This window comes from Diorhabda sublineata, chromosome 5 (genome assembly GCF_026230105.1).
Source record: "Diorhabda sublineata isolate icDioSubl1.1 chromosome 5, icDioSubl1.1, whole genome shotgun sequence".
NCBI classification, from domain to species: domain Eukaryota; kingdom Metazoa; phylum Arthropoda; class Insecta; order Coleoptera; family Chrysomelidae; genus Diorhabda; species Diorhabda sublineata.
Window position 1 is genome coordinate 1,061,354 of NC_079478.1, and position 21,524 is coordinate 1,082,877.

At 34.1% G+C, this 21,524-nt stretch overlaps 1 protein-coding gene across 2 annotated transcripts in view; it reads left to right on the forward strand.

The window, feature by feature from the left end:
• The window catches only part of LOC130444250 (MAP kinase-interacting serine/threonine-protein kinase 1-like), an 85,647-nt gene extending 64,453 nt beyond the window's left edge, over positions 1 to 21,194 (forward strand). For both annotated transcript variants that reach the window (XM_056779313.1, XM_056779314.1), the window contains 4 exons: positions 10,385 to 10,591; positions 12,045 to 12,286; positions 12,352 to 12,621; positions 14,941 to 21,194. In XM_056779313.1, the coding sequence (XP_056635291.1) occupies positions 10,385 to 10,591; positions 12,045 to 12,286; positions 12,352 to 12,621; positions 14,941 to 15,624 (1,403 nt within the window). In that variant the 3' untranslated portion in view covers positions 15,625 to 21,194. The remainder of the gene's footprint in view (positions 1 to 10,384; positions 10,592 to 12,044; positions 12,287 to 12,351; positions 12,622 to 14,940) is intronic.
• The last annotated feature ends 330 nt before the right edge of the window (positions 21,195 to 21,524 follow it).

The window sequence follows — 21,524 nt, forward strand, 5'->3', positions numbered from 1 at the left end:
AGTTAAAAAAAAACTTATTTTCGGTTTTTATTTCTCCAACGATAACTCTCAAACAAATCATCTAATTTCGACGAGACTGGGGACGATCGATGTGGTTTTTTAAGGTTAGGAGCTGATAACTTTTTGGAATCGATCGATAAAGCCGTTGGAAAGTTATTTCAAAAAAAAGCACTTATGAAAAAAAAATTTTGTAGTTTTTTTGAGTACATACATACGGACATCATCGCGGTAATATTCAGGGAAGTTTCCTAGGATCTCAAAACGTCAAGATCTGAGGCAAACTTGATTTTCGACAAACAGGGTGAAACCAATAACTTTAACAACTGTTTTTTAACGTTGGGGTGAATTTATACACACAAGCTCGAATATATATCAAAAAGGAATTTCTGGAATTCCCCAAATTTTAGACTTTTTTAACCGAACAGGAACGGCCTCATAGTCCGTATCGTGGACGAGTTCGTACCAAGTTTTTTTCTACATCTACATCTAAACGGAACTTTGTGGATAAACCTCTCCGATGATGATTACATAGTTATTGGAAAGATCGAAATATATTTTACTATTTCATTGCCACAAACCCACAACAATCACAATTAAATATTTGAAGTGGACATTTTAGCTAGAATCACAACTGTATCTGTATCTGAATAATTACTAGAAATATTTTTGAAATCAGTGCATGATTCCGAACAAGAGGTTGTTATGCCGCTCTGATGAGACGCAAAATTGTTAAATCGGTTGTTACAACAGTCTCCTTGCAATTGCGTGCCTTTAGGGATAATAATTTTTGAAAATACGTCTGAATACGAGGTAAATGAAATTATCTAATTCGTGCTTGTCTACCGTTTTGTAAATTGTAGAAAACATTTGTTGTTGAACGTAGTACTAATAAATATTATCGTCAAGGTTGGTTAATTCCGCATTTAAAACAAAACTGACGGAAATCATGCGTAAATAAAGTAGATAACTTATAATAATTTCATGAGCCACTGATTCGGCCAATTTTCTGTATTATTTCGTCGACGATAAGACAATTTTACAAAATTTAGATTTTCCGTAAATCCGGAATCTTTGGGAAAAGATTGGTACGGAATTTTAGATTTTTCTAGCCGGGACTGTGAAATGATCGAACAACACCACGTGACACAAAAAACCGGTAATCTATGTTAACCACGTGATACCGAACATTATACTGTAGGTGAATAAATGTATTTATAAAAATTCTAGCGTTTATATTTCTCATCCAATCCCACAAATGCATTTATGGTGTAACTATCTAGCGTCAAATTACGATACGAACGAATCAGTTCGTACTCATCCCGAATTTAATTTCCTGGAATCCGAAACGTTTCGTCCAGTCGGCTGAAGACATTTTCGCGAAACAGAAAATGGAGAGATTTAGTTGGTACGTTGAACCATGTTCAAATGAGCCTAAAGAATAATCAACAAAATGGAAACTAAAAATCGGAAGATCATTTCGATCTCGCAACATTTTTTTGGGTATTTGCTAGCTTGAAATCGATAAACCGATTTTTATGATCTTGGTAACACTCGACGTGGTTTTTTACGTTCTATTAATTGTTCTATTTCATTCAAAAACGATCCGAAAAGAAATTTTGTTCCCAAATCTTTCGAACCATTCTCACATTTTTGGCGGCAATACCTCTAATAATTATTTATGTTCTTTGAAACGATCCGAAAAGAAATGTCAGAGTTAAGTAGAAAAAACCCTTTTTTCGATTTTCTTTTGTTCGAGATATCTCTCGAACGAATCAACCGATTTTGACCTGCTTAGCGGCAACCCACGTGGTTTTTTGAGGTTATGAGCCGATAAACTTTTGGAGTCGATCGATAAAGTCGTTTGAAAGTTATTTGAAAAAAACCACATTTGAAAAAATAATTTTTTGAGTACATACAATACAAAGATACGGACATCTTCGCGGAAATATTCAGGGAAGTTTTCTAGGACCTTAAAACGTCAAGATCTGATGGAAACTATTTTCGAAAAAAAAACGGGATGGAAACAATTACTTCCCGATATTTGAATATTTTCATTTTTCTTAGCGGAAAGTTAAAAAAAACCTTATTTTCGGTTTTTATTTCTCCAACGATAACTCTCAAACAAATCAACTAATTTCGACGAGACTGGGGACGATCGACGTGGTTTTTTGAGGTTGAGAGCTGATAAGTTTTTGGAGTCGATCGATAAAGCCGTTGGAAAGTTATTTTAAAAAAACCACATTTGAAAAAATAATTTTTTGAGTACATACAATATAGACATACGGAAATCATCGTGGAAATATTCAGGGAAGTTTTCTAGGACCTTAAAACGTCGAGATTTGAGGGAAACTATTTTCGAAAAAAAACGGGGTGGAAATAATAACTTCCCGATATTTGAAAATTTTCATTTTTCTTAGAGGAAAGTTAAAAAAACTTATTTTCGGTTTTTATTTCTCCAACGATAACTCTCAAACAAATCAACTAATTTCGACGAGACTGGGGACGATCGACGTGGTTTTTTGAGGTTGAGAGCTGATAAGTTTTTGGAATCGATCGATAAAGTCGTTTGAAAGTTATTTCAAAAAAACCACATTTGAAAAAAATGTTTTTTGAGTACATACAATACAAAGATACGGACATCATCGCGGAAATATTCAGGGAAGTTTTCTAGGACCTTAAAACGTCGAGATCTGATGGAAACTATTTTCGAAAAAAAAACGGAGGGGAAACAATAACTTCCCGATATTTGAATATTTTCATTTTTCTTAGCGGAAAGTTAAAAAAAAACTTATTTTCGGTTTTTATTTCTCCAACGATAACTCACAAACAAATCAACTAATTTCGACGAGACTGGGGACGATCGATGTGGTTTTTTGAGGTTGAGAGCTGATAAGTTTTTGGAGTCGATCGATAAAGCCGTTTGAAAGTTATTTCAAAAAAACCACATTTGAAAAAAATGTTTTTTGAGTACATACAATACAGACATACGGAAATCATCGCGGAAATATTCAGGGAAGTTTTCTAGGACCTTAAAACGTCGAGATCTGATGGAAACTATTTTCGAAAAAAAAAACGGAGGGGAAACAATAACTTCCCGATATTTGAAAATTTTCATTTTTCTTAGCGGAAAGTGAAAAAAAAACTTATTTTCGGTTTTTATTTCTCCAACGATAACTCTCAAACAAATCAACTAATTACGACGAGACTGGGGACGATCGATGTGGTTTTTTGAGGTTGAGAGCTGATAAGTTTTTGGAGTCGATCGATAAAGTCGTTTGAAAGTTATTTCAAAAAAACCACATTTGAAAAAATAATTTTTTGAGTACATACAATACAGACATACGGAAATCATCGTGGAAATATTCAGGGAAGTTTTCTAGGACCTTAAAACGTCGAGATTTGAGGGAAACTATTTTCGAAAAAAAAACGGGGTGGAAATAATAACTTCCCGATATTTGAAAATTTTCATTTTTCTTAGAGGAAAGTTAAAAAAACTTATTTTCGGTTTTTATTTCTCCAACGATAACTCTCAAACAAATCAACTAATTTCGACGAGACTGGGGACGATCGACGTGGTTTTTTGAGGTTGAGAGCTGATAAGTTTTTGGAATCGATCGATAAAGTCGTTTGAAAGTTATTTCAAAAAAACCACATTTGAAAAAAATGTTTTTTGAGTACATACAATACAAAGATACGGACATCATCGCGGAAATATTCAGGGAAGTTTTCTAGGACCTTAAAACGTCGAGATCTGATGGAAACTATTTTCGAAAAAAAAACGGAGGGGAAACAATAACTTCCCGATATTTGAATATTTTCATTTTTCTTAGCGGAAAGTTAAAAAAAAAACTTATTTTCGGTTTTTATTTCTCCAACGATAACTCACAAACAAATCAACTAATTTCGACGAGACTGGGGACGATCGATGTGGTTTTTTGAGGTTGAGAGCTGATAAGTTTTTGGAGTCGATCGATAAAGCCGTTTGAAAGTTATTTCAAAAAAACCACATTTGAAAAAAATGTTTTTTGAGTACATACAATACAGACATACGGAAATCATCGCGGAAATATTCAGGGAAGTTTTCTAGGACCTTAAAACGTCGAGATCTGATGGAAACTATTTTCGAAAAAAAAACGGAGGGGAAACAATAACTTCCCGATATTTGAATATTTTCATTTTTCTTAGCGGAAAGTTAAAAAAAAAACTTATTTTCGGTTTTTATTTCTCCAACGATAACTCACAAACAAATCAACTAATTTCGACGAGACTGGGGACGATCGATGTGGTTTTTTGAGGTTGAGAGCTGATAAGTTTTTGGAGTCGATCGATAAAGCCGTTTGAAAGTTATTTCAAAAAAACCACATTTGAAAAAAATGTTTTTTGAGTACATACAATACAGACATACGGAAATCATCGCGGAAATATTCAGGGAAGTTTTCTAGGACCTTAAAACGTCGAGATCTGATGGAAACTATTTTCGAAAAAAAAACGGAGGGGAAACAATAACTTCCCGATATTTGAAAATTTTCATTTTTCTTAGCGGAAAGTGAAAAAAAAACTTATTTTCGGTTTTTATTTCTCCAACGATAACTCTCAAACAAATCAACTAATTTCGACGAGACTGGGGACGATCGATGTGGTTTTTTGAGGTTGAGAGCTGATAAGTTTTTGGAGTCGATCGATAAAGCCGTTTGAAAGTTATTTCAAAAAAACCACATTTGAAAAAAATGTTTTTTGAGTACATACAATACAGACATACGGAAATCATCGCGGAAATATTCAGGGAAGTTTTCTAGGACCTTAAAACGTCGAGATCTGATGGAAACTATTTTCGAAAAAAAAACGGAGGGGAAACAATAACTTCCCGATATTTGAAAATTTTCATTTTTCTTAGCGGAAAGTGAAAAAAAAACTTATTTTCGGTTTTTATTTCTCCAACGATAACTCTCAAACAAATCAACTAATTTCGACGAGACTGGGGACGATCGACGTGTTTTTTTGAGGTTGAGAGCTAATAAGTTTTTGGAGTCGATCCCGTTTAAAAATTATTTCAAAAGAACCACATTTGGAAATCGATTTTGTTGCTTATTCTTTAGGTTCATTTGAACATTCTTCAATGTAGCAGCTAAAATTTCTCTCCATTTTTGGAGTCGAGTTCAAGCTAGCATGTGTCAAGAAAATTAATTTGCTTTTTTTTTGGATAATTTTCGGTAAAACTTACTTGCGGCAACAAATTTTCGTTTACTATTTGACTCGATATTTATTGATTTATCGAAATTTGATGATAACTTTATATGAATTTTGTAGTAATTACAATTTTTCGCGAACTGCTTAATTGATTTTTTCTAATTTGACGTTGCTACCTTGATAGACCTCATTTTATAAGTATATTTTTGACTATTTTTAAAATGTCAACATAAATTCATCATTATTATTATTATGTAATAATAAATATTTTTTACTTGTACATTATGTTGGTTTCTTCAAAAACCCGCTATTAGAAATTAATGGGTTTTCATTAACAGGCTTTTATTTATTGAAATGTTGCCAAGCAAGTTGAATATCGGACAAGTTTCTAAAAATAAATAAAACATGTGGCGATATAGTTATTCAGTATTTTGGTGAACAGCCGGCCGGCATTACAATTAACGCGTACTTTTCAAAAGTGGTATAATCAAATTTGTGTTTCGGTTTGTTGTTTCAAAATATTGATATTAATTAAAATCAAATGACGATGTTATGTAAAAGAAAAAGCGATTCGTTGAATTATTATTGTAACGGTGAGTTTTTAATAATAAAATCTACGTTGTAGCTTTTACAAAAATAGTCCGGGATCTCACACTCCGCTCCATTATAGTCTATTCTTATGGATGAGAGAGTAATAAAACGATAAAAAATTCATCAAAAACGTTTAAACTAATTGTCGGAGTATTTTTTTTCTATTTCGATTGAAGTACCTCCAAAACAAATGATTTGAAGGCATTAATCGTTTCTTCAGGTGTTAAAAAACGTTGATTACTCAATTTATTTTTGATCTGCGGGAATAAGAACAAACAAGGACTTTACGGCACATCAATTCGATGTTTTTCTTGTTTAAAAAAGTTTTCTTTTGGACTGATGTGAACGATAGCGAAATTTCCAGTTATTCCGAAAAAACGGGCTTTTGTTGGATTTTTTCGAGCGATTGTCGAATGCTGCGCTATCCAACGCGAATAAATCTTTTTGACAGCTAAATGTTTATGCAATAATGAATGTATGCCATCAGAACTAATGCCGAAATATGCGACGATCTTGCAATTTCGGTTTACGCTTAGCAACGATGTGTTCTGGTACCACAGTCGATTATGGATTTAATCCACGTCGAAAATGAACGTTTCGAGTATCTTTGAACAACTCAAAGTGTCATACTTTATGGTGGCAACGTCAGATTTGACATATTCACATCAGTATTGCCATATCTCAGTACTTAAGTTGCAATCCTGAAATTTAACTATATTTAATTATACTTTACAAGGGTGCTACCAAGAAATGAAGATTTGTTTTCATCATGTTTATTTCTGTTGATGTCTTCGTCGACACTTATATCGTTTCTACTTCCTTCGTCATTACTACTTTCTTTAGTACTACCTTCATCTTCATCAGTTTTAAACAATTGCCTGGCCATCCAGCCAATTTCTCTTTGACGTTTTATAATATTCAAGTTGGTCTTTCTTTCCATTTTCGACGGTTCTGGAGGTATTATGTCGATCGAGCGCCCAAACCATGATCCAAGTCCAGAACAAATTTCAAAAATGGAATTTCTAGGCTAGCAAACTGTAAAGTATAGTAAATATGAGTGTAATGACTACGAATATTTACAAAAAGGTAAATATTTATTTTGATTGCATTAGTTTTTCGTAATTTCTGTTCCAGTTATGTAAATTTATACGTACTGGTGGAAATTTTAATTTTATTCGTTTTTTCTTCATCTACATTTTGTAAATTTACGATTCGATAATATTTAGAAAAAAATAACATGAAATAGTGTTAAATAAACAAAAAAAAAAGTATAAAAAGATGCCTTCAAGAGTGAATCCCCATATTTTGAAGTTGACGACAAAACAATATTTGTAAAAGTAATCAAACGTTGTTGAATAAAGTCTGTGTCTGCTATCACCGATTTTCAAATACGGCGATTCAGTCTTAGAATGCATTTTTTTATACTTTTTAGTTTTCGAAGTCAGTTTTTTTGTAAATAATCGTTTACTTATCACTTTCAACTTGTAACTTTGGTTTAAACCTCGTATACAGCTTTTACCCTGTGTAGTTTTTGAAAACGATTTCTTTACTATTATAATATAATATAATAATGTTGTAGTCCATCAAACCGTTTTGTTTACCCCCATAAAAACCCGTGTATAAGCGACGAATTTCGACATTTTTCTTTTTTTTCGTAAATATTCCAATGAAAAAAATATTGGAAAAATTCATGCGTTCAAGTACCACATATAAAAAATATCAGATAATTATGTGATTAATCGAACTCGCCTGTAAATATCATAACGATTCCAAAAAAATCACTTAACCAATTTGACATGCAAGGTCTAATTTTTTTTTCGTTATTGAAATCTTTATGCTGCCCCTGGCCTACATTTTTGAATTTGCTACTTATTATCAGTTTATAGTTTTTTATCTGTAAAAATCACACTGAGATGAAAATCGGTTTCGTAGTTTTTTTAGAATCGTGCGCTGAGTAGTAAAAATGTTCTCCATTTAAAATACATTTGAACACATTGTATTTTCGGTGACTGTAAGGCCCTTATGAAAATTCGTCATTTAAACACTAAATTAGCAATAAATTACCCCGAAGAGACCGCGTCCGTAACTATTTTCGTCGCCGATATAGCGTTTCCGGGCTGCAGTAGCTTAAGACCGCCGAAGGGTTGTCGAGTTCGAGTCTTGGGGGTGGTTTTTGGGATCCTGGACCCAAGCCATCTTTCAGCAATAAATTACCACGAAGAACGCGCGTCCGTAACTATTTTCTTCGCCGATATAGCGTTTCCGGGCTGCAGTAGCTTAAGACCGCCGAAGGGTTGTCAAGTTCAAGTCTTGGGGGTGGTTTTAGGGATCCGGGACCCATGCCATCTTTTAGCAATTAATTAGCAATAAATTACCCCGAAGAGCCCGCGTCAGTAACTATTTTCGTCGCCGAGATAGCGTTTCCGGACTGCAGTAGCTTAAGACCGCCGAAGGGTTGTCGAGTTCGAGTCTTGGGGGTGGTTTTTGGGATCCGGGACCCATGCCATCTTTCAGCAATTAATTAGCAATAAATTACCCCGAAGAACGCGCGTCCGTAACTATTTTCGTCACCGAGATAGCGTTTCCGGGCTGCCGTAGCTTAAGACCGCCGAAGGGTTGTCGAGTTCGAGTCTTGGGGGTGGTTTTAGGGATCCGGGACCCATGCCATCTTTCAACAATTAATTAGCAATAAATTACCCCGAAGAACGCGCGTCCGTAACTATTTTCGTTACCGAGATAGCGTTTCCGGGCTGCCGTAGCTTAAGACCGCAGAAGGGTTGTCAAGTTCGAGTCTTGGGGGTGGTTTTTGGGATCCGGGACCCATGCCATCTTTCAGCAATTAATTAGCAATAAATTACCCCGAGGAACGCGCGTTCGTAACTATTTTCTTCGCCGATATAGCGTTTCCGGTCTGCCGTAACTTAAGACCGCCGAAGGGTTGTCGAGTTCGAGTCTTGGGGGTGGTTTTCGGGATCCGGGACCCATGCCATCTTTCAGCAATTAATTAGCAATAAATTACCCCGAGGAACGCGCGTTCGTAACTATTTTCTTCGCCGATATAGCGTTTCCGGTCTGCCGTAACTTAAGACCGCCGAAGGGTTGTCGAGTTCGAGTCTTGGGGGTGGTTTTCGGGATCCGGGTCCCATGCCATCTTTTAGCAATTAATTAGCAATAAATTACCCCGAGGAACGCGCGTCCGTAACTATTTTCTTCGCCGATATAGCGTTTCCGGTCTGCCGTAACTTAAGACCGCAGAAGGGTTGTCAAGTTCGAGTCTTGGGGGTGGTTTTAGGGATCCGGGACCCATGCCATCTTTCAACAATTAATTAGCAATAAATTACCCCGAAGAACGCGCGTCCGTAACTATTTTCGTTACCGAGATAGCGTTTCCGGTCTGCCGTAACTTAAGACCGCCGAAGGGTTGTCGAGTTCGAGTCTTGGGGGTGGTTTTCGGGATCCGGGTCCCATGCCATCTTTTAGCAATTAATTAGCAATAAATTACCCCGAGGAACGCGCGTCCGTAACTATTTTCGTTGCCGAGATAGCGTTTCCGGGCTGCCGTAGCTTAAGACCGCAGAAGGGTTGTCAAGTTCGAGTCTTGGGGGTGGTTTTCGGGATCCGGGACCCATGCCATCTTTTAGCAATAAATTACCCCGAAGAGCCCGCGTCAGTAACTATTTTCGTCGCCGATATAGCGTTTCCGGTCTGCCGTAGCTTAAGACCGCAGAAGGGTTGTCAAGTTCGAGTCTTGGGGGTGGTTTTCGGGATCCGAGACCCATCCCATCTTTCAGCAATTAATTACCAATAAATTATCGCAGTAAATCGTCGCGTTTCTCGTGAACCGTAAAAAAGCTGCCGCAACTTAATATACATGGCACTATTGACTGTGCAAAACAAATAAAGGAAAGAATTTGCTTTGAATTTTGTATTTGCAATGGAATTAAATAAAAATGGAGCTTCTTGAATGATCCTAATCCGAAAAAACACGTCAAAGTGATGCGATACTTATCGTTTTCTTCGATTAAAGCTCAGCCCCCTTATTTTCCAGATTTTTCCCCTATGATTTTATTTTTGACCATTCGGGATTACATTATATCACAAGATATATTCAAATACTTACTAATTACAGTTTACATTATAAAAATGAAAGTATTTGAGCATACTTTGTCATAATTATGGGTATCGAAGAAATTTTTATAATTTTAACATCATTTTACCCAAGTTTCAACTAGAACTACAAGAATTATATAATAAAAAGTTTTTCATGACGTTTGGATCTGCTCTGCAGAGGAAAACTTTCCTGTATCATTGTTTGTTCTATGTTTTATATAATAAAGAAGAGACTGGGTGTAAAAAAAGCCAAAAATATTCGATTTTTACAGTTTTTGACATGGTCACGTTTTGAGATAGTTTAGATGATGATCAGTAATTTTTTGATTTACTTTATAGCCTTGTACCAACTCGATAAGTCGATCCCAGATATAGTATGCCGTGTTGCGATCTTTTAGGGACGTCCTGTATGATGAATGCGCTAATGAAAAAAATGAAATTTCAATAAATTGAAAGTGTGACCCAGTTAAAAGAATTGATCATTTTCTTTTTACAGATTGTAACGGCATCGTGATCAGTAGCAACGGTGACAGCATCAGAGGCTGTAATGGAGGCGGCGGAGGTGGCAGTGCCTCCGACAGCGGGGATCAGATGGACGCTGATACCCGCGAAAGGGAACTAGCCCGTCGCAAGGAAGAGGCAAAAAGGAGACGCCGCAAGAAGAAACGTACCGGATCATCATTGGTATCATCATGTTTTCAAGGTAAAAAAAAAAATTTCTAAATTTAGTTTCTTTCGAAACTGAACTAAATCGGGCTCAAACTTATCGATAAATATAAGTATCGATCGCCAAAATTACACAATGTATTTGATCCCAAATTTCGTGATACTTTTAATTTCAATTCTAGTCCAGGATCTAGTCAATTATAGTCCAGGAGCCAGTAACAAATTTTCATGATAAAGTCCTTCCTAATCGAAATATATAATATAGAAAAAATTTTATAAAAAATATGATTTTTTTTCACATTCAAGCAACCAACTGACGTATAATCCACCATGTCATCTTCTATGTTTCGGTTTTCGGATACGATCTTTTTAACTAAAATATTTTCAAAAATGCACGACTTCCGGTTATATCGGAAATCGACTGTAACTTTGGTATTTTAAATAAAACATCCTGTATATTTACATTTTTGAAATCTACGTAAAATTTTATTATACTTTTGTCTAAAGACTTTTTTCGAAAAATGCATCATTTTTGAGTAATTAGTAATTTTTTTTGTAAAAAATTTTACCGTTGCAGACCCTTATAAATCATTTATTTACGAAGAAACCCTTAAAGATATGAAATTCGTTTCTGTTCGGTTTCTTTTAGCAAGATCAGACGTATTTGAATCTATAGGGAACAATTTTTCATTTTATACAAGGTGTGTATAAAAAGTGTTCAAAGTTTAACTTCATAAATATCAAATTTCTTTATTTTTTTTTAAATAGAACTACAAGTTTTTTTCTATTTTAATGCATTCAATCTGTAAAAAAATCATATTTACTAATCCTATTATCGTAATCTAACCCCTCAATGCAATAAAATAGAAAAAACTGGGTAGTTCTATTTAAAAAAAATTAAGAAATTTGATATTTATGAAGTTAAACATTGAACACTTTTTATACACCCCCTGTATAAAATGAAAGATTTTTCTACATAGATTCAAATACGTCTAATCTTGCTAAAAGAAACCGAACAGAAACCATTTTCATATTTTTAAGGGTGTAGTCGTAAAAAAATAATTTAAAAGGGTCTGCAACGGTCAAATTTTTTTTAAAAAAATTAATAACTCGAAAAGTATGCATTTTCTGAAAAAAGTTTTTAAATAAAAGTATACTAATTTGTACGTAGATTTCAAAAATGTACTAATATACAGGGTGTTCAAATCTTACGTATCTAATCTTAGATGCCGCGCCATCTCTATGGCTTATTAAATTATGACTAGTGCCGTTAGATGGCGTGCAAGTGTGTACGCTTATCAAGGATGTTACGGTTACGTATTTAGTACAAATAATTAACTTACATAAAAAAAAATTTTCCGTAGATAAATATGTTATCAGTGCGTCTATTTCTGGATATAAATATTCTACAAAAACAACTTAAAAATGTTTATATAATATAATATTGAAATTAAATAAGTGGATATAAGTTGGTACTCCCATTATTTCAGATCTATATAAATTGACCGGTGAAGTTTTGGGGGAGGGTGCCTATGCCTGTGTCCAAGCTTGCGTTAGTTTGTTCACCGAACAAGAATTTGCAGTAAAAATAATCGATAAGGTTCCTGGTCATGCCAGAGCCAGAGTTTTTCGAGAAGTCGAAACTTTCCATCATTGTCAAGGTCATCCAAACATTATTCAGTTGACGGAATTTTTTGAGGACGAAGAAAAGTTTTATTTGGTTTTTGAAAAGGTAAACGAATTCGATACAACGAATATTTTCGATGCAAATTTCGATGTTCGTCGTTTCTTTTACAGATTAATGGAGGTCAGCTCCTGAGGAGAATTCAGGAATACAAATATTTCAGCGAGGCCGCCGCAGCGGAAATCATTCGAGAAGTTGCTTCGGCGTTGCAATTTATGCACGCTAAAGGAATAGCGCACAGAGATTTAAAACCGGAAAACATACTCTGTGTACACAGCGATCGACTGTGTCCTATCAAAATTTGCGATTTTGATTTGGGATCCGGTATCCGCTTTCAATCGAGCGTATCCAGTCCTTTAGCTACACCACAATTATTAACACCGGTAAGTTACACAATTTTTCAGCTTCACATCTTCAACGGCACAGTATTCGATTCACCAATAACTTTCTCGAAACTTTGAGGTGTAAACCTTTGATCAACTAACTTCCAGTTAAAACCACGGGATCTTGTTTGGTTCTACTCAACTCCCTAGCTGTTCTTGACATTATCCACTCCACTTCTGTTATATTTCTTGAGATAATCCTGGATAAATTCATTACTACATTGAACTAAGGTGACCGAACCATTGAACTGTATTTCTTGAACGTTTAGGTACACAATATGTTGAAGGTCGATCTGATGGAATCGATTCAGTACTTAGATCTTGTGAATGTATCCAGTTTTAATAGCTTGCAATCTACTAAAGCGTTTTGGGGATCCGTGGACCATATCTGTCGATTTGGTCGCCTTCTTCTTGGATACAAACCCTCCAATGTCGTTTTTCTTCAACTAATCATGGATAAGTCGATTTCTACGTTGTACTAACATTACCAAACCGATGGGACTGCATTTCTTTCAAGTTTAAATCCGATTTATGTTGAAGGTCGATCTGATGGGTTCTCTAGGAATCGATTCAGTACTTAGATCTTGTCAATGTATCCAGTTTTAATAGCTTGCAATCTACTAAAGCGTTTTGGGGATCCGTGGACCATATCTGTCGATTTGGTCGCCTTCTTCTTGGATACAAACCCTCCAATGTCGTTTTTCTTCAACTAATCATGGATAAGTCGATTTCTACGTTGTACTAACATTACCAAACCGATGGGACTGCATTTCTTTCAAGTTTAAATCCGATTTATGTTGAAGGTCGATCTGATGGGTTCTCTAGGAATCGATTCAGTACTTAGATCTTGTCAATGTATCCAGTTTTAATAGCTTGCAATCTACTAAAGCGTTTTGGGGATCCGTGGACCACATCTGTCGATTTGGTCACCTCCTTCTTGGATACAAACCCTCCAATGTCGTTTTTCTTCAACTAATCGTGGATAATTCGATTTCTACGTTGTACTAACATTACCAAACCGATGGGACTGCATTTCTTTCAAGTTTAAATCCGATTTATGTTGAAGGTCGATCTGATGGGTTCTCTAGGAATCGATTCAGTACTTAGATCTTGTCAATGTATCCAGTTTTAATAGCTTGCAATCTACTAAAGCGTTTTGGGGATCCGTGGACCATATCTGTCGATTTGGTCGCCTCCTTCTTGGATACAAACCCTCCAATGTCGTTTTTCTTCAACTAATCGTGGATAAGTCGATTTCTACGTTGTACTAACATTACCAAACCGATGGGACTGCATTTCTTTCAAGTTTAAATCCGATTTATGTTGAAGGTCGATCTGATGGGTTCTCTAGGAATCGATTCAGTACTTAGATCTTGTCAATGTATCCAGTTTTAATAGCTTGCAATCTACTAAAGCGTTTTGGGGATCCGTGGACCACATCTGTCGATTAGGTCACCTCCTTCTTGGATACAAACCCTCCAATGTCGTGTTTGTTCAACTAATCGTAGATAATTCGATTTCTACGTTGTACTAAGATTACCAAACCGATGGAGCTGCATTTCTTCCAAGTTTAAATCCGATTTATGTTGATGATGGGTTCACTAGGAATCGATTCAACCTTTTGATTTAGTAAATGTATCAGATTTCTGCAGTTTGTAATCGCCAAATGCATTTTGGAAGTCCGTAGACCACCTCTGTCAACTTCTCAGTCTTCTTCTTCGATATAAAGTCTTTATTTATGAATATTTACAAAAAGGTCAATTGTTCATCTTTAGTGTCTGAAGATGATAATTTGATTATCGAAACGCGGGGCAGACAGTATAATTGTGTTGGTGTAGTGTAAACAGTGTGTTTAGTATGAATATCATCAACGGTTCCAGAAGTTGGATACAGTTATGGGGAAGCTCTATAGGTAGTTAGTCTTAGTTGCCTTGGATCAGTGGTGTATGAAAAATACAGAAAAACAAATAAAAAGAAAAAATGATGCATTGCTATCCGTTATTCGAAGTTCTCATATCAGTACTAGTGAAATATCATCACAAAGTGACATTAGTCACAAATAGCTCTTCTTCTTGTAATATCCAGGTACTTAACTTCTTGGAATATGGTCATTAATGTGTTTTCTTGTCTTGGCTTGTACATTTCTGGTGAATACTATAATTCATGCCGTTTAACAATCTCCAAATATTGTGTTTAATACATATCCAACCGAACGTTTTTACCAAACAAAAAAAAATATGAAATTTTTTTCAATTATGTTTGTTTATTTATTTTTATTGTGACATAGCGTTCTTGTATAATGAAATAATGATTTTGCAGGTGGGTAGTGCGGAGTTTATGGCGCCGGAAGTAGTGGAAGCATTCATCGGTGAATCCGAAACCACGTCCTACGATAAAAGATGCGATTTATGGTCATTGGGCGTCATCATGTACATCCTACTGTGCGGATATCCGCCTTTTTACGGAAAATGCGGCAGAGATTGCGGTTGGGAGCGTGGAGATAATTGCAACGCTTGCCAGGAATTGTTATTCCAAAGCATCCAAGAAGGAAGGTACGATTTCCCGGAACCTGAATGGGATACCATATCAGATGAAGCGAAAGATCTAATTTCCTCTCTTTTAATAAAGAACGCTAGGGAACGCATAAGCGCCGAAAAGGTATTGAAGCATCCATGGCTTCAGTTCGCGAGCGATACAGCCGCTCTCACGACCCCGGCTGTCATCAAGAAAAACAACTCCGTTTTAGAACTATCCCAGTTTGCGGAGTCTGCAATGGCTGTGAATAGGGTGGTGCAACAACATTTCAGTATGAAATTGGATTATTTGGAAAGACCGAATATCTACGCGCCCGATAAAAGACCGTTGAAGACATGCGCGTCGGCTAAATTATTCGGTTTAAGTCCGCCGAGCGAAAGTAATCTTATGCGCAGGCGTATCAAAGGTGGGTCCTGTCAGATTCTAATGCCAGCGCCGGCGCCAGCCATACCCAGTCCAAGCGGTTGATGTTGCCCATCTCTTCGAAAACAAAAACGTGTTTGAAATTTTTGAAATTTAATTTTTTTTCAATTTACTCTATTATTTTTTTTTGGCATTCTTACAGAGATAATTCAGTTTATATTCGCGTTGTGTTCGATACTATCAACATGACGCGACAAGTTACTGTTTGTTTTCATTTTGTATTTTTCTATTGTAAAGCTGAATGGATCATGATATTGAGGCATTTATAAACCAGCAAAGAGGATCCCACCACCAACAACGAATTTATATGTCGGCGTGAGAACCTTAAAGTTAATTTAGTGCGGGTCATAAACAACATAAAAATTACTTGAGTATGACAATAATTAAAAAAAAAATAACGACGCTAATATACAGTTGATTGAATTACTTGCAAATTATTAATCAGTGGTTGGACAAATTCATGCCGAAAACAATTTGAAAAATAAATTCATTCTCATTGTATAATTGGTTCAGGAGTTTATATAACATAGCCACCACTACTTTTTTAAAAAAAATTGCTTGCGGACCATCCAAAAAGTGGAACGCGAAATTTTCAACATCTGATTTCTACAAATGATTAAAATAGTCCCTTAAACCCATTCTAATAGATTTCGTAAATGATTTTACCAATCATTATTATAATTATAACTCCTGACCCAATTATGATTTTTTTTCAATTGTTACCAATATCAGAGCATGAATTTGAATAAAATCTCACGCATAATTGAGTTGATACCATTTCGAATATTCGTTCAAAAAAATTTTTTTTTCATTGTTCGAATATTACAATAAATTTTTCTTGTACAGTAGATGTAGTGTTGGTATATATTTGTTTAAAAAAAAAATATCATTTCGCCAACTCGACATTAATTTACATTATACAGGTAGGGGCGATGCGGTATATTTATTATCCCATCGAATAAACATTTCTAACAGGGTTGAAAAAAATATATATATCTCAGTTCAGGTGAAAAATAAATTTAGGGATTTGAAGTACTTTATAAGTACAATAAAAAAAAATTAAACGCCTCATTAATTAGATTAATTTTGTCTACAGTACCATACTTTTAGTAAGTAATTAGGGTTAAGGTGTAAAATATTTAAGGCTATCGAGAGGCTAGTTATTTCGAAATTATGCTGTAGATGGAGTTTCGCTTGATAACGGGTGCGGTTGCGTACAACTAGCTTGAAATTGTAGTCCGATAAAATGGGGGGTTTTAAAAAAAAAAGGAAACAGTCTTAACAAAATTTTAATAATAATTATAGTGTCTCGATCATTATTATTATTATATGATTCTTATTAAATCGTACATTTATAGCGTCTCGAGGCAATACATCTTGTAACATACCATTCGATTTGTTACTTTTTTATTCAAACATTCTTTTGTTTTTGTATTGTGGCACAGTAGTCACTTCCGGTTTATTTATTCTAAGAATCGAGATTTGAAGAAATTGATTTGTTATCAACCCCCCCCCCTTTTTTCGAGAAATTCAATAAAACCTCAGAATCTATGCTAAATCGTTCTCTATCTACCAATACTTCAAGTCAAAGATTTTATTCTTTATATTCGATGATAAGTTTTTCAAATATTTTTTCAACTTTGTTTTTTTATTATAGTGCTCACAAAATTCCAGTTATTTTTATGGATTTGATTTTGTTTTAAGCAAATTTTGTATTTTAGTATTCGTATAAATTAATTTAGATATTTATAAAACTTACCAGCGAATATAAAGAATAAAATCACCCCAAATTTATTTTGGTTTAAAGTGTAGGTAAATAGAGGACGATTTAACATAAATTCCGAGGTTTTATTGAATTTCTCTAAAGAATTGGGGGATTATTGTGCCACAATATTTGGGAATAAAGGAATGTTTGAAGCCGAATGGCATGTTACAATGTACTATAAACAAGGGGACACAACTAAAGAATTACTGCCAAAGAATGTCTTCAATTTTAAAGTTTTTAACAACCACATTTTATTATAGAAACTTATTTGAGGCTAATTATTTTTTTTGTGAAAACTAATGCTAGAGCAGCTATTATTAATTGAAGAGTTTCTCTACTCATTTCTATTGAATTTGACAATCTTACTAACATTAATAATTGTACATACAACCAAATATCTAGTTTCAAAAATCCTCTATAGATGTAAGATTGAATGTATATATGGTAGCATTTATCGATGGACAACCTCGTACTCGCACTGTTCTCTTTGGTACTTTGCAAATACGACAAGAGCAGTTGAAAGTATATCTGATATTCTTCAGATGGTACTTCACCTAACAGTGTCCACTAACTCTCCATAGCTACCGTTTGTTCAATGAACCAATTAGTAACCAAACGAGCTACTAATCTGGACACTCTGCAGCTTTCTTCTTCTAGTTTTAAGAAGATTGAATAAAAACGAAGTATCATTTATCGATGGACAATAATTGTACTTGCAGAGGAGGTTCCACCGTTAGCTTTGGTTCCTGGTTACAATGCTTTCCAGGTGGTACTTCACCTGACAGTATTTTTAACTTTCCATAGCTACAGTTTGTTTAATGAACCAATGAAACTAATCTGGGTACTCTGCAACTGACTTTTTGCTTGTTTTAAGAAAATTGAATGAAACAATGAAGATTTCTCGATGAACAACCTCTTACTTGCATAGAAGGTTACATTGTTTGCTTTAGTTCCTCGCGACAATGCTTTCCAGGTGATACTTCACCTGACAGTGTCCAGTAACTCTCTTCTTTGTTTAATGAAAAGAACTTTTGGATCCGGTTAGTAGAATAAATAGTAAATCTCTTCGATTGTATCAGACCTGGGGTCTTTCTCCATGTTTTTATATCCTACTGTGGAAACCTACAAAAAGTTGTAGTCAGGTGATTAGTTTCTTTATTTCGGTGAAGCTGGGTACCAACTAATCGGTCTTGAATTGTTCCTTCATTTAATTTTTTCTATGAATGAAGTAATAGGAGGTAGAGGGCGATACTGGAACACTGTTGAGTTGTAGATATAAAAAATTTAAATCAAATAATTAAACGGTTATTTTTAAGTGTTAATAACAATGTTTATATATGAAATATGTGGTATAATGAAAACCTGATGAGCAATATACAATATAGAGGATTGTTTTTTGGTAGTTTAATTCTGTGGTAAAGTTATGAATCAATCGGGCCATGTTCAACTATATAATGCCTTAATATGAATTGATGGTTCAGCTGTGGCCTAGATATATAAATATATATATATATATATATATATATATATATATATATATATATATATATATATATATATAAACAATCTTGCTTGAATTTTTAATACTTTTGTATGTGTTAAAAGTAGATTGTAATCAGTCTACGATTTGTGATAATAAATAAGCATCTGATGTGCGATTTAGTGTCGCACTATAGACTGTAGAACGCCGTACCTGCTTTCATTTCAGTGAGATACGGAACATGAAATTGGGCTTAGAAATTGCCCTAGGGGTCCATCGATACCCCGCTTACGTACTGACAGTCCATTTGTATTCTAAGAATCCTATATAAGTTTGGATATTTTTTTAAGATTTTGTAATGCTCAAGGGTGGAAGTTTCCATATGATAAGAGTGGTATCCAAACAGGGCGCGTTTTCAATCAAATACCAAATTAATGCTTGTATCAATACGATTTACATACGTCAAAAATGACAAATGCAATTATTTAATTTCTTAATTTTTATATATTTATTTTTCTAAACGTTAAAAACATTTTATCGAATTAATAATTTTAATGTTAATTCTATTTTAATTAAAAAATTCAACATCCATATACATATTCAAAATTGGTTGCAGGATATTCTGTTAGCTTGATATTTTCAAAAACTGTGCGTTTTATCGGAAGTGAATTATGTGAAAAACAGGAAATGACGTGTGTGTATGTACCATGACATTCGATTTTATCATCCAAAAAAAGTGAATAAACTTTGTCCGTAAAATTACAGTACTTTTTACATGATTTCATCTTATTTAGAATTTCTGCAACCGTTACTTTTTTTTTGTCATTTTTACGTATATATTTCCTGTATGTAGTAATACAGATTGTGACTCCCAGTGCTTTTTGTAATAATAAAATTTGGTATTTGTCACTTCCAACACTCAGGGTAGCAAATGTTGGGTGAGAATTTTTGAGATAAATGTATGTGATAATAAGTATGAATGCAAACAAAACCTTTATAATATTGTAGTTTGCCCCTACAGATTGGAGTATTGTTTTTTTTTTTCTAAGATTTATTTTAAGGCATTTATTAATGTACTTTAACAGTACCATCAATTTCCAATCGATTTATACCAAAAAAAAAAAAATTAAAAATTAAATACATAATTGCCCCATGTAAATTAAACAGGTGTTAATTCCCTTTTAACGTAGTTAACTCTGAAAGAGAAACGTTAAGCGGGATTATTAGGATCTTCCCACAAGATATACCCCATCTAGTAATTAAAACATGAATCAGTGAATAAGCAATTTTAATTTTATTTGCGTTGGTTCTTTCCTTCATTTTAAAACCTCTAATTTTATTTATTCAGAAAGAAGTCCTCCACAATAATAATTTCTGGGTATCTTGTAGTTCATCGAAGAAAAATTTAATACAGTCTTGAGGTTTCATTTTTTCCCAAATATTTTGATAAGTATTAAAAGAGTCAAAAATCCAGATAAAATTTAGTTCTCTAATAAGTAAAAGCGAATAAAAATGTGAAATTTGTACAGGGATAAAACACCTAGATGGTTATGGCTTCGATGATGTACTTACTCCATCTTTACATTTACGAAGATATTTCATGTTGTACCTTGAGGATTCTAGTTGGTAAATGAAGTATTGGAACGATTTCTTTATTTTTAATATCCTTAAATTACTCGTTGACTACCTACTCATATATTTCAACTAAATTGAATCCTGACTCATAATATTTTTTTATGAAACTGATTTGTTAATTTTTTTTGAGGTGGTAGCATCTTTGTCAAGTTCCCAATTTCAATATCGTAATCTGATTTCTTGAATTTCAAATCATTGTTATTGTTCTCAATACCTATCTTTATATGAATCACCTTGTATAATTTATTTGGGACGTTTTGTATCCAAAATATATTTTCATGGCTGATTTTGCTGTGAGTGCCATTTTTTTTATTTATATAGAATGTCTCATCAAAAATCAAATAGTATTATTATATATTTTACATATTTTTTCAAAAAAATTGAAATATTGTCAAAAGTGCAAGAAATTCGATGATGAATAAAGTAAATTGTGATGTAAAAACAATCTTTCAAAATCGTTATGTATATATATATATATATGGTGAGACATGCTGTATATGTTATAATTGACTCGGTATGGCATTTTTCCCCTCCTGTTTTAGACTATACCGATTTGGTTATAAATATGAGCAGAAATTATATCAATATTGTTAATAAAAAAAAAATTTGGTTACAACTTGAGACATCAGTTTTTTTTACTACAAGCATGTCGGCGTTGTGTAAAAAATAAAGATGGAAATTTATGTACCAAGTGTGCTTTAATTTCTTATAAATAAAGACCGATTTTTTTACAAACCGCCCTATTTAATTTCATTTCCCACCAAATTCTATAAATTGATTTTAAATGGAAGTATGACACCCCCAAGGGGGATTTGCATCCCCATTTAATTAGAACCTGTAGAAAACAAACTCTTATGCGGACTAACTGACATAGATTACCTTGTCAGGGATACGACGACGACGCAGGGGGAATTAAAAATACACTCTGTAACATGGTACAACCATACTGTGGGACTAAACACCAACCCGAACAATACCTATTTAAAATAATAAAATAATCAAGCTGTAGAGGGGAAATATATGAGAAAAGGAAATAATAACCAAAAAAGTCTTTGTAGTATGCAG